The 16,264-nt window shown below is 35.3% G+C and overlaps 1 protein-coding gene across 5 annotated transcripts in view; it reads right to left on the bottom strand.

The window, feature by feature from the left end:
- The window catches only part of LOC125244159 (histone-lysine N-methyltransferase ASH1L-like), a 35,097-nt gene that overhangs the window by 3,772 nt on the left and 15,061 nt on the right, over nucleotides 1-16,264 (bottom strand). For 2 of the 5 annotated variants that reach the window (XM_048154175.1, XM_048154176.1), the window contains exons 4-13: nucleotides 8,892-9,585; nucleotides 8,673-8,767; nucleotides 7,568-7,641; nucleotides 7,164-7,206; nucleotides 3,931-4,033; nucleotides 3,710-3,812; nucleotides 3,509-3,576; nucleotides 3,152-3,324; nucleotides 1,748-1,885; nucleotides 1,584-1,638 (exon numbers count right to left, since the gene is read on the bottom strand). In XM_048154175.1, coding sequence (XP_048010132.1) covers nucleotides 1,584-1,638; nucleotides 1,748-1,885; nucleotides 3,152-3,324; nucleotides 3,509-3,576; nucleotides 3,710-3,812; nucleotides 3,931-4,033; nucleotides 7,164-7,206; nucleotides 7,568-7,641; nucleotides 8,673-8,767; nucleotides 8,892-9,585 — 1,546 coding nt within the window. Of the gene's footprint in view, nucleotides 1-1,583; nucleotides 1,639-1,746; nucleotides 1,886-1,992; nucleotides 3,325-3,508; nucleotides 3,577-3,709; nucleotides 3,813-3,930; nucleotides 4,034-7,163; nucleotides 7,207-7,567; nucleotides 7,642-8,672; nucleotides 8,768-8,891; nucleotides 9,586-16,264 lie in introns of those variants that run through there. The other 3 variants (XM_048154177.1, XM_048154178.1, XM_048154179.1) reach the window with 3 other exon arrangements.

Genomic DNA, 16,264 nt, shown 5'->3' with positions numbered 1-16,264 from the left:
GTAGGCGTTCTGCCGCAATATGGCTGCCGTCGCATCATCCAGGTGGATGCTGCACATTGGTGGTGGTTGAGGAGATTCCCCTTCCATATGTAAAAGTGCTTTGAGTACCAAGAAAAGCGCTATATAAATGTAACAAATTATTATGAAAGTGCTGTCAGAAATATTTTATGATTACTTGAAAGAAGTATATCTACTAATAACTCCATTTGTTGTGCACTTTGACCTTTGTGAGTGACTTTTTACATTCACTAACAGCTATATTACACACTACAAGAAAGCTGATATCTGAAAAAGCCCAATGGGTCACTTTAACTTGCTTAACACAAATACATTAGACTGGAAATGTATTAATGTAGAAAAATATTTGAATTCTTTAAAGGTGCCGTAGAACGTCTTTTTAAAAGATGTAATATAAGTCTAAGGTGTCCCCTGATTGTGTCTGTGAAGTTTCAGCTCAAAATACCCCATAGATTTTTTTTAATTAATTTTTTTAACTGCCAATTTTGGGGCATCATTAAATATGCGCCGATTCAGGCTGCGGCCCCTTTAAATGCTCACGCTTCCCACCCACGGAGCTCGCGCTTGCCTTAAACAGTGCATGTACAAAGTTCACACAGCTAATATAACCCTCAAAATGGATCTTTACAAAGTGTTCGTCATGCAGCATGTCTAATCACGTAAGTACAATGTTTATTTGGATGTTTACATTTGATTCTGAATGAGTTTGATAGTGCTCCGTGGCTAACGGCTAATGCTACACTGTTGGAGTGATTTATAAAGAATGAAGTTGTGTTTATGAATTATACAGACTGCAAGTGTTTAAAAATGAAAATAGCGACTGCTCTTGTCTCCGTGAATACAGTAAGAAACTATGGTAACTTTAACCACATTTAACAGTACATTAGCAACATTAGAAAGACAATTTACAAATATCACTAAAAATATCATGTTATCATGGATCATGTCAGTTATTATCACTCTATCTGCCATTTTTCACTATTGTTCTTGGTTGCTTACCTAGTCTGATGATTCAGCTGTGCACATCCAGACGTTAATACTGGCTGCCCTTGTGTAATGCTCGATCATGGGCTGGCAAATATATATGCAAATATTGGGGGCGTACACCCCGACTGTTACGTAACAGTTGGTGTAATGTTGAGATTCGCCTGTTTTTCGGAGGTCTTTTAAACAAATGAGATTTATACAAGAAGTAGGAAACAATGGTGTTTGAGAATCACTGTATGTCATTTCCATGTACTGAACTCTTGTTATTCAACTATGCCGAGGTAAATTCAATTTTCAATTCGATGGCACCTTTAAATATATTAATTACATTTTTGCAGCATTAATATGAATTAATCTATTTAAATGATAGAAATTCCTGACAATTGACATCCCTAATAACTATCATGACCGCTTAAAAAGAGCATTCTGCAATCTACTGTAGCTGCCAATGGGAAGAGGTTTCAGCTCTCAGGTTCCCTGAATCTCTAATCATCTGGAGACTGTGAAGAGAACAGCAGGAGAGTCGCTGAGCAAACAACACCAGGCGAGTGGAAAAGCACACACACATCCGCACAAACCTCTTTCGGGAGCACAGGTTCAGCAGAGGAGCGGCGAGGGTTTGTCCAGATGACCCTAACAAACACAAATGACAGAAAGAGTGATCAGCTGTGCTGGTCTTCACACCGAGCCTCTCTCTCAGCATTTTGCGACAAGTCTCTATTAATAAAATCAACAGTCGTACCCTTGTGACTGACAATGACGTCATAGATCCCCTGGAGTGTTTGCGTGAGGTTTCTGCTCTGTACACTTCTCCCCTCCTCATCTCCCTCGCCGCTGAGTCTGTTTTCAGGCCGTGGACTCGAACGAGTCAGGCGCCGGTCTGTAATGTGCAGAACACACATCCTCTTACACATACAGAATATAGTCTTATTATTACACATGCATGATACACAGCACACTTGAAAAAACGTGCAGCCATAAACTCACAGACTATTCAATGCACATTCAGTAATGGACTGCAATCTGAAGTCCCTCACAGTCTGTCATCTTTATTTTAAGTGCAATAATCGGAATGCACTTAAATACACTTTTTCCATGAACTCAACGGGACACGGTAGCCTCTACGTGCCAGCTGCGCTAGCCGTTAACCACATGTCCTCTTCTGCCCTTTTGACTAATGCTGAGTGGAAATAGAATTGAGGTGGTTTTGGGAGCTGGTCCAGAGCTACGGCCCGCTGAGCATGAAGGAGGGAGAGGAGAAGAGAGGAGGAGGAATAGCTGATGCCATGTTCTTCATCAAGAAACTGCCTTAGGTCAAAAAACAAAAAAGCGCTAGAAACAGAGTGTCCCACTTAATGTAAGTGTCCTTTGTAGCACCAGTACATACGCTTATGTAAAGGTGAGGTTTGCTGGCAAACCAATCGACTTCAGCTGCACACTTAGAACGTATAATATTAGAGTCATATCATGAGGGACCAATTTCATACTACATTCAGAACTTAAAACTTCACACAAAAAAGAAACAGTTTTTGAAATTACACTGAAATGGCACTCAGATACATTCAAACACAAATCAAATACATTTGAAAACTCATGACGCCCATCCAGCGCCAAGTTTTATCTATTCAGAAACTTGGCCCATGCTAAGGAAAAATCTGAATAGATACTTTTTTCTACTAGATAGTCTCTGAAACCTGACAACAGTTTGTGTGAAATTTCAGCATGTATTGTTTAGTGATGCTGACACTTGTTATTTCTTTGCTATCATATTATCAGCAAATACAGTTTTTTAAACATATACTTTAAAATACGGAGTACACTACAAGTGTACGTTCGATACAATTAAGCACACTTCTTTTTCACAAGACGGAGCTATGTTGGACTTGACAGCAAACCTGCAGCTTGTGAGTAAAAGCACATAAAAGCCCTGCATGCCATTTTACATGCGAAGAGGACATAGTCTTAAAGGCACAGCAGCCTGCATGATTAAGATAAGAGTCAAAGAGGATGGAAAATGGTCATAAAATGTAAATAAATGATGACAGAATTTTTATTTTTAGGATATATATATATCTTTTCGAGAGCCGAGAACAACACGCAGACACACACGCACACATATTTTACAGCTATACACACACTGCTGGACCTGACTTAGTGCTGGTGTCTTCCAGATCCCCTTTCTGACTTTGGCTGCTCCCTCCATCTTCTTTGTTTTCTTTCTCTCGCTCTGTCACCTCCTCCCTCAGGAGCAATGCCTGTCTGTCTCTCATTTTTTCATAGTTTCTCACCAGAAAAATGCCATGCTCCAAGACAAAACTCCTATCAGGGGAATAAGAGCAATCACAGATGTATGAGCAAACGTAAGAAGTACAAGACAATGAGAAATGTGAGTGTGCAAGTAAGAGGAGAGCATAAATCGATCCATAAAACATAAGGAAGGAATGTGAGCAATGGGTAGAAATCTTGTTATTTGTTATCACTGTTGTTATCACTGTGTTCTTGCCTCTCCTCAAAAGACAAGGGCATCATCAGGAGAGGGGAGGGGACAGTTTCAGCATCATTGCCTTTCTCCTGCAAATAAAGTCATTCGCAATGTGACCAAACTGACCATGCGCTTTAAACTATTTCACAATGATGAAGTCACATTCAGGCATGTTGTAATGGAACAGGAGTAATGGAGGAGTGAAGCCGTATGTGAATATACCTGCTGTTCGAAAGGGTCGGATTGATTGGGAAGCTTATTATCAGTGTCTGTTTCACTGATTTCTTCTTCAACCTCCTCTGTAGTTGGTCTACAGCTGACATTTCTATGAGAAAGGAAAAAAGGTTTAGACAAACCTGGTGTACAAGAAATTTGCTCCACTTTAAATTCAACAATAGATGATTTGCCTGTGAATGTGCTTGTGTATGTGTGTGTTTACTTGCCTATTAAGGCTGTCAGAAACGCAGTCACGAGTCACACTGTGTTTATGAGGTTTACAGAAACTGTCTTCGGTCTGAGTGTGAGACATTACATCAACAGACCCATCTCAAAGAGACAAAGAAGAAAATGTTTACACAATATTCAGTGATTCTACAGACTTCATTTCAAAAAAACAATTTTTTAAATAAAATATTACACAGTAGTCAGTGCAAGTCTTCAAATTTGATTGGCCAAGTGGCGGTTCAAGAGTTTCACAGTTTGTATTGATTGGTTGTTTGTGTTTGCAGTGGTTCAGAACTATGGAAGCCCATTTCCATCACATATCTTAATCATTGGTAAATCATAATTATGACATAAAAAGTAGATATTATAAGATACTAAGTCATAATTATAAAAAAAAGGCAACAGAGTCATAATTATGACTCTGTAAAATATTGAAATTATGACTAAAAAAAGAACAAAATAATTTTTGTTATAATTTCACAAAAAGTTGACATTATGACAAAAACAATTATATAAATTACATAATAAGATTTTGAATTCTGACAAGTGAAAATTCTGACATAAAATATGTTATGACAAAAGGTTGAAAATTATGAGATAAAAAGTTATAATTATGGGATAAAAACACTTGATTTTGAGTTTTTGTCATTATAACTGTCAGATTTTTACGGAAGAGGATTAGGGCCAAGCAATAATAAAAAAATAAAACGTTGTTAAAGTTGTTAAATTTCGAGAAAAAACACATTAAATTTCGAGAAAAAAGTCAAGATAAAATGTTGAGAATAAAGTCATTAAATTACGAGAAAAAAGTTGTTAAATTACGAGAACAAATTCGTTAAATTATGAGAAAAATGTCGTTAAATTTCGAGAAAAAAGTCATAATTTAATGAGTTTATTCTCAACATTTTATCTCGACTTTTTTCTTGAAATTTAACAACATTTTTCTCATAATTTAACGAATTTGTTCTCATAATTTAACAACTTTTTTCTCATAATTTAACGAATTTGTTCTCATAATTTAACAACATTTTTCTCATAATTTAACGAATTTGTTCTCATAATTTAACAACTTTTTTCTCGTAATTTAACGAATTTGTTCTCATAATTTAACAACTTTTTTCTCGTAATTTAATGACTTTTTTCTCGTAATTTAACGAGTTTATCCTCAACATTTTCTCTTTTTTCTCGAAATTTTTTAACGAGTTTTTTCTCGTAATTTAACGAGTTTATTCTCAACATTTTATCTCGACTTTTTTCTCGAAATTTAACGGCATTTTTCTCATAATTTAACGAATTTGTTCTCATAATTTAACATTTTTCTCATAATTTAACGAATTTGTTCTCATAATTTAACGACTTTTTTCTCATAATTTAACGAATTTGTTCTCATAATTTAAAATTTTTCTCATAATTTAACGAATTTGTTCTCATAATTTAACGACTATTTTCTCGTAATTTAACGAGTTTATCCTCAACATTTTCTCTTTTTTTTTCTCGAAATTTTTTAAACTAGTTTTTTCTCGTAATTTAACGAGTTTATTCTCAACATTTTATCTCGACTTTTTTCTTGAAATTTAACAAAATTGTTCTCATAATTTAACGAATTTGTTCTCATAATTTAACAACTTTTTTCTCATAATTTAACGAATTTGTTCTCATAATTTAACAACTTTTTTCTCGTAATTTAATGACTTTTTTTCTCGTAATTTAACGAGTTTATCCTCAACATTTTCTCTTTTTTCTCAAAATTTTTTAACGAGTTTTTTCTCGTAATTTAACGAGTTTATTCTCAACATTTTATCTTGACTTTTTTCTCGAAATTTAATGGCATTTTTCTCATAATTTAACGAATTTGTTCTCATAATTTAACAACATTTTTCTCATAATTTAACGAATTTGTTCTCATAATTTAACGACTTTTTTCTCATAATTTAACAAATTTGTTCTCATAATTTAACATTTTTCTCATAATTTAACGAATTTGTTCTCATAATTTAACGACTATTTTCTCGTAATTTAACGAGTTTATCCTCAACATTTTCTCTTTTTTTTTCTCGAAATTTTTAACTAGTTTTTTCTCGTAATTTAACGAGTATATTCTCAACATTTTATCTCGACTTTTTTCTCGAAATTTAACGAGTTTTTTCTCGAAATTTTTTAACTCGTTTTTTCTCGTAATTTAACAAGTTTATTTTCAACATTTTATCTCGACTTTTTTCTTGAAATTTAACACAATTTTTCTCATAATTTAACGAATTTGTTCTCATAATTTAACAACTTTTTTCTCATAATTTAACGAATTTGTTCTCATAATTTAACAACTTTTTTCTCGTAATTTATTGACTTTTTTCTCGTAATTTAACGAGTTTATCCTCAATATTTTCTCTTTTTTCTCGAAATGTTTTAACAAGTTTTTTCTCGTAATTTAACGAGTTATTCTCAACATTTTATCTCGACTTTTTTATCGAAATTTAACTGCATTTTTCTCATAATTTAACGAATTTGTTCTCATAATTTAACAACATTTTTCTCATAATTTAACGAATTTGTTCTCATAATTTAACGACTTTTTTCTCATAATTTAACGAATTTGTTCTCATAATTTAACATTTTTCTCATAATTTAACGAATTTGTTCTCATAATTTAAGGACTATTTTCTCGTAATTTAACGAGTTTTTTCTCGAAATTTTTTAACTCGTTTTTTCTCGTAATTTAACGAGTATATTCTCAACATTTTATCTCGACTTTTTTCTCGAAATTTAACGAGTTTTTTCTCGTAATTTAACGAGTATATTCTCAACATTTTATCTCGACTTTTTTCTCGAAATTTAACGAGTTTTTTCTCGAAATTTTTTAACTCGTTTTTTCTCGTAATTTAACGAATATATTCTCAACATTTTATCTCGACTTTTTTCTCGAAATTTAACGAGTTTTTTCTCGTAATTTAACGAGTTTATTCTCAACATTTTATCTCGACTTTTTTCTCGAAATTTAACGAGTTTTTTCTTGAAATTTAACAACTTTAATCTCGAGATGGTTTTATTTTTTTATTATTGCTTGGCCCTAATCCTCTTCTGTAGATTTTTATCTTTTTATGCAGTAATTTGTTTTGTCAATGTTATTTTGTCATAATTTTTACTTGTCATAATGACTTCTTGTCTCATAATTTTGAATTTTGATATCATAATTTTGACCTTTTATCTCATAATTATGACATCTATGCCTACTCACCGGATGGGGCTGTCTTTCGTGGGGTCTTTGATTTTTTAGGACGCTGTATTGAAACAGAGATTGCATCTCAATTATAGTATGACAGTAATAAAAAGGCAATATTTAAAAGGATAGTTGACTCAAAAATTTTAATTTTCATAATTTACTCATCCTAATGTCATTCGAAACCCTTAAGAACTAATGATCCATAACATCATTGGTTCTCATGTGTCTTGTTACCAATTGTGACTTTTGTCGAAGCTTTTGTTGATTTAATCTTAATTAAGGTTTAATTATCAGAAACAGATGTTGGACAAAATTCCCTCCTTTTCTGTTCCAGAATAAAGACATATGGGTTTGCAATGACATAAGGGCCAACAAAGACTGACAGATCATATGTTTTTCAAATTAATAAAAAAAAATACCTTTTTGTGTGCACAGAGTTGATATATGTCATAGGGCAACTGAAAGTCAATCCGTTTCAACCTCAGATACTTTCCTGTTACACACACACGCGCACATGCAAACACACACGTTATGAATGTAAACAAAACAATGGTACATTTTTTTGGAATCTTTGATGACAATAATGTAAATTTTAATATTTTGAAAAATATGTTTGTAATTTTAATAATAATTTGTTTTTAAATTGTTTACATTACACACAAAAAACAACAACTTTCAACTCAAAAGTACATGCATGGGCCCTTAATTTATTAATCCTACTATGACAAAGGCTTGGCCCAAAAATAATAATAACTAGGTAACGTAAATAGAAAGTTGGCTAGAAATATCAGCTCAACTTATAGGTACATTATGTAACTTTTTTTGTTCAAAATTAACAATTTAAATAATAAGTCAAAACAATCAAAACTACTTCCAAAACATATTTTGTCTTACACTGATTCACTATGGCAAGCCTTTTATAATTGTAAACATACCACTCAACCTTGCATGTCTCCTCATATCTGTAAATAGAGAAAAGTTGCTCTGGCTACTTTGACGGATATATGGTGTGGGAGTGGCATAGGTTAGTTGTTACAACGAGTGAGAGAAGTTGACATGGAGCTATAGCGCTATACTGGAATTTATTTTCAAGGGAGTACCGTGTCTATTAATGGGTATAGCTACAGTAACATCTTCAGCTAGTCAGTTGAGATCTTTTTCTAAACACAGGTGCTGCGAACCATATTATCCGCAAAGTCACGCAGAGCTGAAGCACAACCAAAACAATGGTCTTGCATGCCATGCTGTTTGGTTTTTTAACCGCTAGAGGGCCAAAAGTTACATAGTATACCTTTAATTATTATTCATGAGCAAATTATTGATATCCCATCATAATCAGCCTGCGAGTGGCCCATCCAGTGGCATTTCAACACTTGTGTGCCTGAACCAAGAGATCTAGATCCTTTTTATTCAGTACAAATTAAGCTCATTATGGACTGGGAGAGATCATTTCTAACTTTCAGTTCAACTTTCATAGTGACCTCCAAATGACCCCATTAAACTTACACACATATACAAACTCACCTACGTGTATAGGTGCAGGAAGCAGGCCGTGCTCATGTTCTTCAGGATCGTACTCAAGGCAGTCTGTGTGTACTGGAGAGGACAGACTCATGGGGCTGTGCAGAGTAAACAAACAGACAGACAATTTGTCAAGCTCTTTGTAGAGAGCTCTGTAAATTATGGCTGCATTTAAACAAATATTCTTAAGACTTGTTTATAAATACATGAGAGCTCACTCACTTCTCGCTTTTGTACACATTTGAGTAAAGCCCCGCCCACTCGTATTTCTTTTCATGTGGCACAGCAGACCTCTTCTCTGATTGGCTGTTTACTGACACTGATGGGTCCTGGGAAGGTGAGGATGTGTCAACGTGCGACTGTGAGGGCTCTTGGCTCAGAGTTACATCTTTTCCTTCATCTACCTGACCTTCGTTGCTTCTAGCTTCATCTCTTTTTTTCCTTCTTTGCCTTTTCTCATGTTGAGCCATGGTCTCAATCGCATTGAGCACTGTGTAATCATCTCTTTCACCTTTGTTCCGTTTTGCAGGACATTCTGTCACTTCATGATGCAAAGGTGTGGCCAGTTGAGTTGGAAAAAAACACGGTGCAGGGTTTTTCCTTGGTCGACCTGGTCCCCTCCTCTTCACCTCACTTCCTGTGACCTCTTGACCTTTGGGGTTCTTCTTCCTGAGAGGCTTTTTGGCATGTTTCAGTGTACCCTTGTTCTGTGTTGTGTTTTTAGAATTATTTAAATGAGAAAGGCTGTTTTTGGTAGCAGAACAAGAGGAAAAAAGCCTGATATCATTGGTCTGAAAATGTGTTTTGCTGATGTTGGGTCTTTTCTCTCTTTCTCCTCCCTCTTGTCCTTCATTAAGCGATGGACTAGCATGCGGATAGTGCTCACGGAAGAGTGAACTGCCAGGCTGGAAGCTCTCTGAAAGAGAAAAGATATGAGCAATCACATAAGGGAAATTTACTAATGAATTGCAACCACTGATGTCGTATTTAAATTGCACATGCTGTCTGTGTTGTTTTAGAACCAGAGTAATTAACCAAAGTAATTATGCAAATCAGGTAATACCCAAATGGCCAAAAAAAGCTGTGTTGAGCTTAACTTCCATGATACAATTCCCCATGATTGCAGGTCTGTTCTGAGTGCTAATTTGTGAAGGAGGCATGTGACGGTATCAAATTTTCATGTTGCGATAATTGCTGAAACTTTTATCATGGTAAACGGTATTATCACGATATTGAAATAAGTTGCAAAAAAAGTGTTGTCAGTATAACAGGTTTAAGTTTAACTCTTTTTCTTAAAACAAACAACAACTCTCAACATTTAAATACTATAACGTAATACACAAAAAAATAAATACAAATAAAGTAAAATTATAAAGTACAAAAGGTGACACTTTACAATAAGGTCTCATTAATTAACATTAATGGGCTATTTATTTTTAAACAAACATTTATTTTAAAATTTTTAAGTTTGAAAATAAATATTCTATTAAGTCTTTAAGTATTAAGTATTTGGTGCTGTGATGAACAACACTGCAACTACAAAAAAACTGAATGGCTGTTTGAAGCATTTTAAATACTGTTCAGTAGCACAGCTGCTTTGTTTACGGGTTTTTGGTGTAACCGCTGCATTTCTGCTGTTCCATCAGCGACCTCTGCTGTCAGAGAGTGAACGTGCACATTCATTCAGCGCATCTCCTTCGCTCGTTCCACCATGTACTTTCATGTCCGTTGGACTTGTTTACATCTGAGTGTATGTCCCTGATACAGCATACAGCAGTGTTGCGCATTTTATACGGTTAATATGGAAAGTATTCTTAAAATGTATTATAAAAATTTAAATAATTTGTAATAAATAATTATTCAAAGTATTTTGAAATGCCCACCATAGCAATATTGTGCATGTTTATTAGTGAGTACACCCCTCACATTTTTGTAAATATTTAATTATATCTTTTCATGTGACAACACTGAAGAAATGGCACTTTGCTACAATGTAAAGTAGTGAGTGTACAGCTTGTATAACAGTGTAAATTTGCTGTCCCCTCAAAATAACTCAACACACAGCCATTAATGTCTAAACCGCTGGCCACAAAAGTGAGAAAACCCCTAAGTGAAAATTTGGCCCAATTAGCCATTTTCTCTCCCCGGTGCCATGTGACTCGTTAGTGTTACATCAGTGTGAATGTGTATCTCAGGTGTGAATGGAGAGCAGGTGTGTTTAAATTTGGTGTTATCGCTCTCACTCTCTCATACTGGTCACTGGAAGTTCAACATGGTACCTCATGGCAAAGAACTCTCTGATGATCCAGAGGTTGTGTTTGGGAAATAGACGTATGAGTGCTGCCAGCATTGCTGCAGAGGTTGAAGGGGTGGGGGGTCAGCCTGTCAGTCCTCAGACCATACGCCGCACACTGCATCAAATTGGTCTGCATGGCTGTTGTCTCAGAAGGAAGCCTCTTCTAAAGATGTTGCACAAGAAAGCCCGCAAAAAGTTTGCTGAAGACAAACAGACTAAGGGCATGGATTACTGGAACCATGTCCTGTGGTCTGATGAGACCAAGATAAACTTATCAGATGGTTTCAAGCGTGTGTGACGGCAACCAGGTGAGTAGTACAAAGACAAGTGTGTCTTGCCTACAGTCAAGCATGGTGGTGGGAGTGTCATGGTCTAGGGCTGCATGAGTGGTGCCGGCACTGGGGAGCTACAGTTCATTGAGGGAACCATGAATGAGCAGAGCATGATCCCCTCCCTTCGGAGACTGGGCTGCAGGACAGTATTCCAATATGATAACGACCCCAAACACACCTCCAAGACAACCACTGCCTTGCTAAAGAAGCTGAGGGTAAAGGTGATGGACTGCCCACGCATGTCTCCAGATCTAAACACTATTGAGCATCTGTGGGGCATCCTCAAATGGAAGGTGGAGGAGCACAAGGTCTCTAACATCCACCAGCTCCGTGATGTCATCATGGAGGAGTGGAAGAGGACTCCAGTGGCAACCTGTGAAGCTCTGGTGAACTCCATGCTCAAGAGGGTTAAGGCAGTGCTGGAAAATGAATGACCTTGGTACTTTAACTTTATAGTTATAGTTAATATCCATTAACACTTAATTAGGACCAAAGACAAAGGCTGAAGGCCCTATTGTTTTCTTTAGGATTATTATTATATTATTTTTTTTCTAAGTTTTTTGGGGTTTTTGGGGCCCTTAACGTGCTCAAAAACTCTTGAAAATTTGCACACGGGTCAGAATCCGCGGCCATCAGGGTTGGGCAGAAGGTGGTGCCCAGGCGTGGTAGGGGGCTCGACAGCGCCCCCTTGAATGGGGTCCGAAAACGTGGTCTATATATCAAACACACTTGCACACAGAAATATAAAACTCGGTACACATATAGACCTCATCGGGCCAAACAACTTTCGTACTCTAAGTCACCTCAACAGGAAGTCGGCTATTATGGGTCGTTTGAAAAATGCATGCTCTGGAATTTTATATACTCCTCCTAGGCAATTAATCCGATCACCACCAAACTTGCCAGCGGATTTTTGATATCTCGAACGGTTTGGCTGTGGCGAGGCAACGAATTTATGGTGAGAAAAAGGGAAACAGGGAGTGTGTTATAACTTCTGCATACATTGATCTTTATGAAACTTCACGAGTATGTTGGTTGTAGTAGTACGATCACATGGATGTGACCAGGGCTTGACATTAACACCCGCCAACCCGCCAAATGCGGGTAGATTTCAGCTGTGGCGGGTAAGACAGCCACTCCCACTAGCCACTTTGGCGGGTTGAATATAATTTCAGTTTACAGCCAAATGATCGGCGAAGATCGTCGTAGCACAAAACTACCATCTAATCACACAATTCGTTATTTACGTGCAGTTAGTGAAGGAGGGATAGGCGGAATTGCGCTGAATGACACACAACAAAAGCGCTCTCACGCGTGCGCTCTATCTCTGTCGCGAGCACGATCAGTTCTCCTCGCGCCTGAATAGTAAAATACACGTGCACACAGATGTCTAAATGTCCATCGTGTGGAGTATCTCGCGTGAATACAGTCGGTTATGGCTTAAGTGGACGTAAACAGGTGGGTAATAACTGGATATGCGTCAGTTACGTCCATGCATTCAGCAGCCCAATTAAATAGGCCTACCTGTCTGTCATTAATGTTAATCACAAAAGATGTTAAATAAATGTAGGCTATATGTTAAATAAACCTACTGTATCTGAAAAAAGATTATTTTTAATGTACTATTGTTTTTGTAATTTGCTTCTTTGTTCTTTTATATAGCCTAACACAAATAACTTATACAATTTCTCATATTAGCCCATGCTCATATTGTCTACCTCTTGCCCACCTGTACATACCAGCTGATATACAATGTAGTCTTGATTTGGGTGGTCAATCTGCATTTAAAAGTTTGAAAGGGTTTTAAATCTTCTAAATCAAGTAAAATGACTCAAAATAAAGTAATTTAAGCATAACAAAGTCAACTTTAATCATATAAAATGTAATTTACCAACATCAAAATTGTGGCCAGTCAAAATGCTGAGTGGCTAGTAACTTTGGAAAACCACTAGCCACAGTGGCTGGTGAGCAAAAAAGTTAATGTCAAGCCCTGGATGTGACTATTGTGAGTCAAAGTTATAGTGCCACCAACTGGCAGCAGGAAGTGTGTCACTTTTAAAATGCTTTTAAATCACCCTCTTATTTTTACCCGATTTGCTTCAAACTTCATCACAATAATGTCAAAACATGGCAGATGTAGCCCTTTTAATGTGTTTGTGATATATAAAATATTGTTGCCATGGCAACATGTCAAACTTTAATAATATTCTTGGGCATTTTTGAGGCTCTTAACAACTCGACACACACATCAATACTGTCATCCAGTAGACATGGGCAAAGCCTTAGAAACGGGCGGGAAGTAGGGGCTCTACAGCGCCACCTTTTGATAAAAGTGGGGGAGTTAGTTTAACCTACAGTCACCAAACGGTACACATATTGTTCTCATTAAGCTGGACAACTTTCTAATTTACAGTCAATAGCTCCGACCAACAGGAAGTCAGATATTTTGGTTTGAATGTGGATTTTTCACACACACACACACACACACACACACACACACACACATAGACGTAGACTCTCTCTCTTTGTCCAAACCCCCTACCCCCTCCCTCCTCCTCACACCTCACACCAGTCTGTGTGTGTATGTGTGTGAGAGAGAGTGAGAGAGAGAGAGTTTTACACCCTTGATCAGTTATGTAACCCTTTTATTGCAGACACACTTTATTGTTTATTGCCAACTCTAATCAAACACACATGAAGCAGCTAATCAGGCCAGTTTATTTGTAGGCCACTGACAACATAGTATTACATTATTAGCTTGATAATTTAAATATAAAAACACACTGCAAAAGATAACTTCACACTCATTTGAAATTGAACTATGACACTATATCACTATTGGTACAGGACTAGTTTTCTAAATGCTCGAGTTACAATTATTATTTTTACAATTAAAATTATTTTTAAAATAAATTATTTATTGATATAATTCAAATTATTAAAATAAAATCTTTAAGTAAATTTCACAAGATTATAAAAGTGGCTGTTTAAAATAAACTTGCATAAGTGAGCAGAAAAATCTAGACATGTACCTGGTAACACTTTATAATAACTGCACGCTATGAAGCATTAGTTAAGCATTAGTAAAGAGTTAATTCATCACTTATAAAGCATTAAAAGACATTAGTAAGCAGTTTATAAATACAGCTATAAATGCTTTATTATTGATTTATAAGCATATCTATAATGTGTTTAATAATTGTATTTTCATTCTTTATTAATAATCAATTTATCATTTCTAAATTAAGTATTACATTATTTACAAACCAGTTATTTAGGAGTTGTCAGTGGTTCATAAGATCATTTAGGAAGTGTAAGTAAATGATTAATAAACTATTTAAACATTCATTTATACATCTTATTATTTAGACATATAGTAATAGTTATTTAGTGTGTTAATAAATGCTTTATTAACACATATTCCTACTGCAATTCATTATTAATTCAGGCAATTATAAAACATTTAGAAGTGGTCGGTTAACTATTTTTGTGAGCTCATCTAAAGTGAGGACTATTTATGCTTTGTAAAAGCTTTTATAAATGAGATTTAAAGGTTCAGTGATCTTCTGCACTGCTGTTCTCTAATGTTTTAAAGTTAGTACTGAGGTAGTTTTGACACTAGGAATGTGTTAATAAAGCATTTATTAACACACTAAATAACTAATACTATATGTCTAAATAATAAGATGCATAAATGTACATTTAAATAGTTTATTAATCATTTACTTTCACTTTCTAAATGATCTTATGAACCACTGACAACTCCTAAATAACTGGTTTGGGAATAATCTAATACATAATTTAGAAATAATAAATTGATTATTAATAAACACATTATAGATATGCTTATAAATCAAGAACAAAGCATTTATAGCTGTATTTATAAATGTTTTACTAATGTCTATTAATGTTTTATAAATGATGAATTGACTATTTACTAGTGCTTAACTAATGCTTAACTAATACTTCATAGCGTGAGTTATTATAAAGTGTTACCATGTACCTTACTATTACCTGAGACTGACATTAAAATTGTCTTTGCAGGTTCTGTGATTTGGCTCTATTTATTAATTTTTTTAATTTTAATTTTATTTTTTATTTTATATCACACATATTAAAATTAAATGAAAGCATGCTTTTGGTGCATAAGATTGGTGCACAAACCACAGCTCAGGGAGGTCAAAAAACACATGAACAGAAGTGTTAGGATTATACAACATCAGCAGTCACAGACATTCACATTAAGGCTGGATTAGATTTCTCCGAGCACTGTGGTGTTTGCACAAATAACAGTATGTAATTTGCTGTAGAATTTTTATAGGGGTTGTCTGAGAAAAAACATAAACATGTCATATTAGGATGATATTCTGCACTCATTTGAAATTGACTTATAACATTCTATGACATGAAAGTCATCTCAATTTAAACAATCTCATGGATGTGACTGTTGTGGTTTGTAATCATAGGAGCATCAGCTGCTGCAGTAAATGTGGTGTGAAATTGACATAGTCCTTTTATGCTTAACTGCTTTAAATGCCCATTGCCCGCTGTGCACAGTTGCCCTGAAGCAACTGTGCACGGCGGGCACAGTTAAAATAAAGCTGTATTTTGAAGCTTTACTATAGTTTGTATACAGCGTGCAAGGTTTATGCGCATGCTCCAAGTCTTATTCTTTGTTTTTAATGTATCTCTATTGCAGAATTACAGCGCCACATACTGATCTGGCATGTATACTACATCGTTTTTAGCATTTCAGTGGTTTTGTGTATACGCAGATATTTCTTGAGATGAGGAAAAAAAAAAAAAAAATGGATAGGGTAAGCTCTGGCTTCATGTGGATGTAGCCTAAACCGAAGTGATCACGTATATCAGTGCTATATATTTCGTCATATCGTCCAGCCCTAAAACTTGTATAGTTTTTGTCAGTGTTTATTTAAAAACACCCAATTATGCAGAATATAAGATGG

This window comes from Megalobrama amblycephala, linkage group LG13, assembly GCF_018812025.1.
Source record: "Megalobrama amblycephala isolate DHTTF-2021 linkage group LG13, ASM1881202v1, whole genome shotgun sequence".
NCBI classification, from domain to species: Eukaryota; Metazoa; Chordata; class Actinopteri; order Cypriniformes; family Xenocyprididae; genus Megalobrama; species Megalobrama amblycephala.
This window is presented reverse-complemented; position numbering and strand designations above follow the sequence as displayed.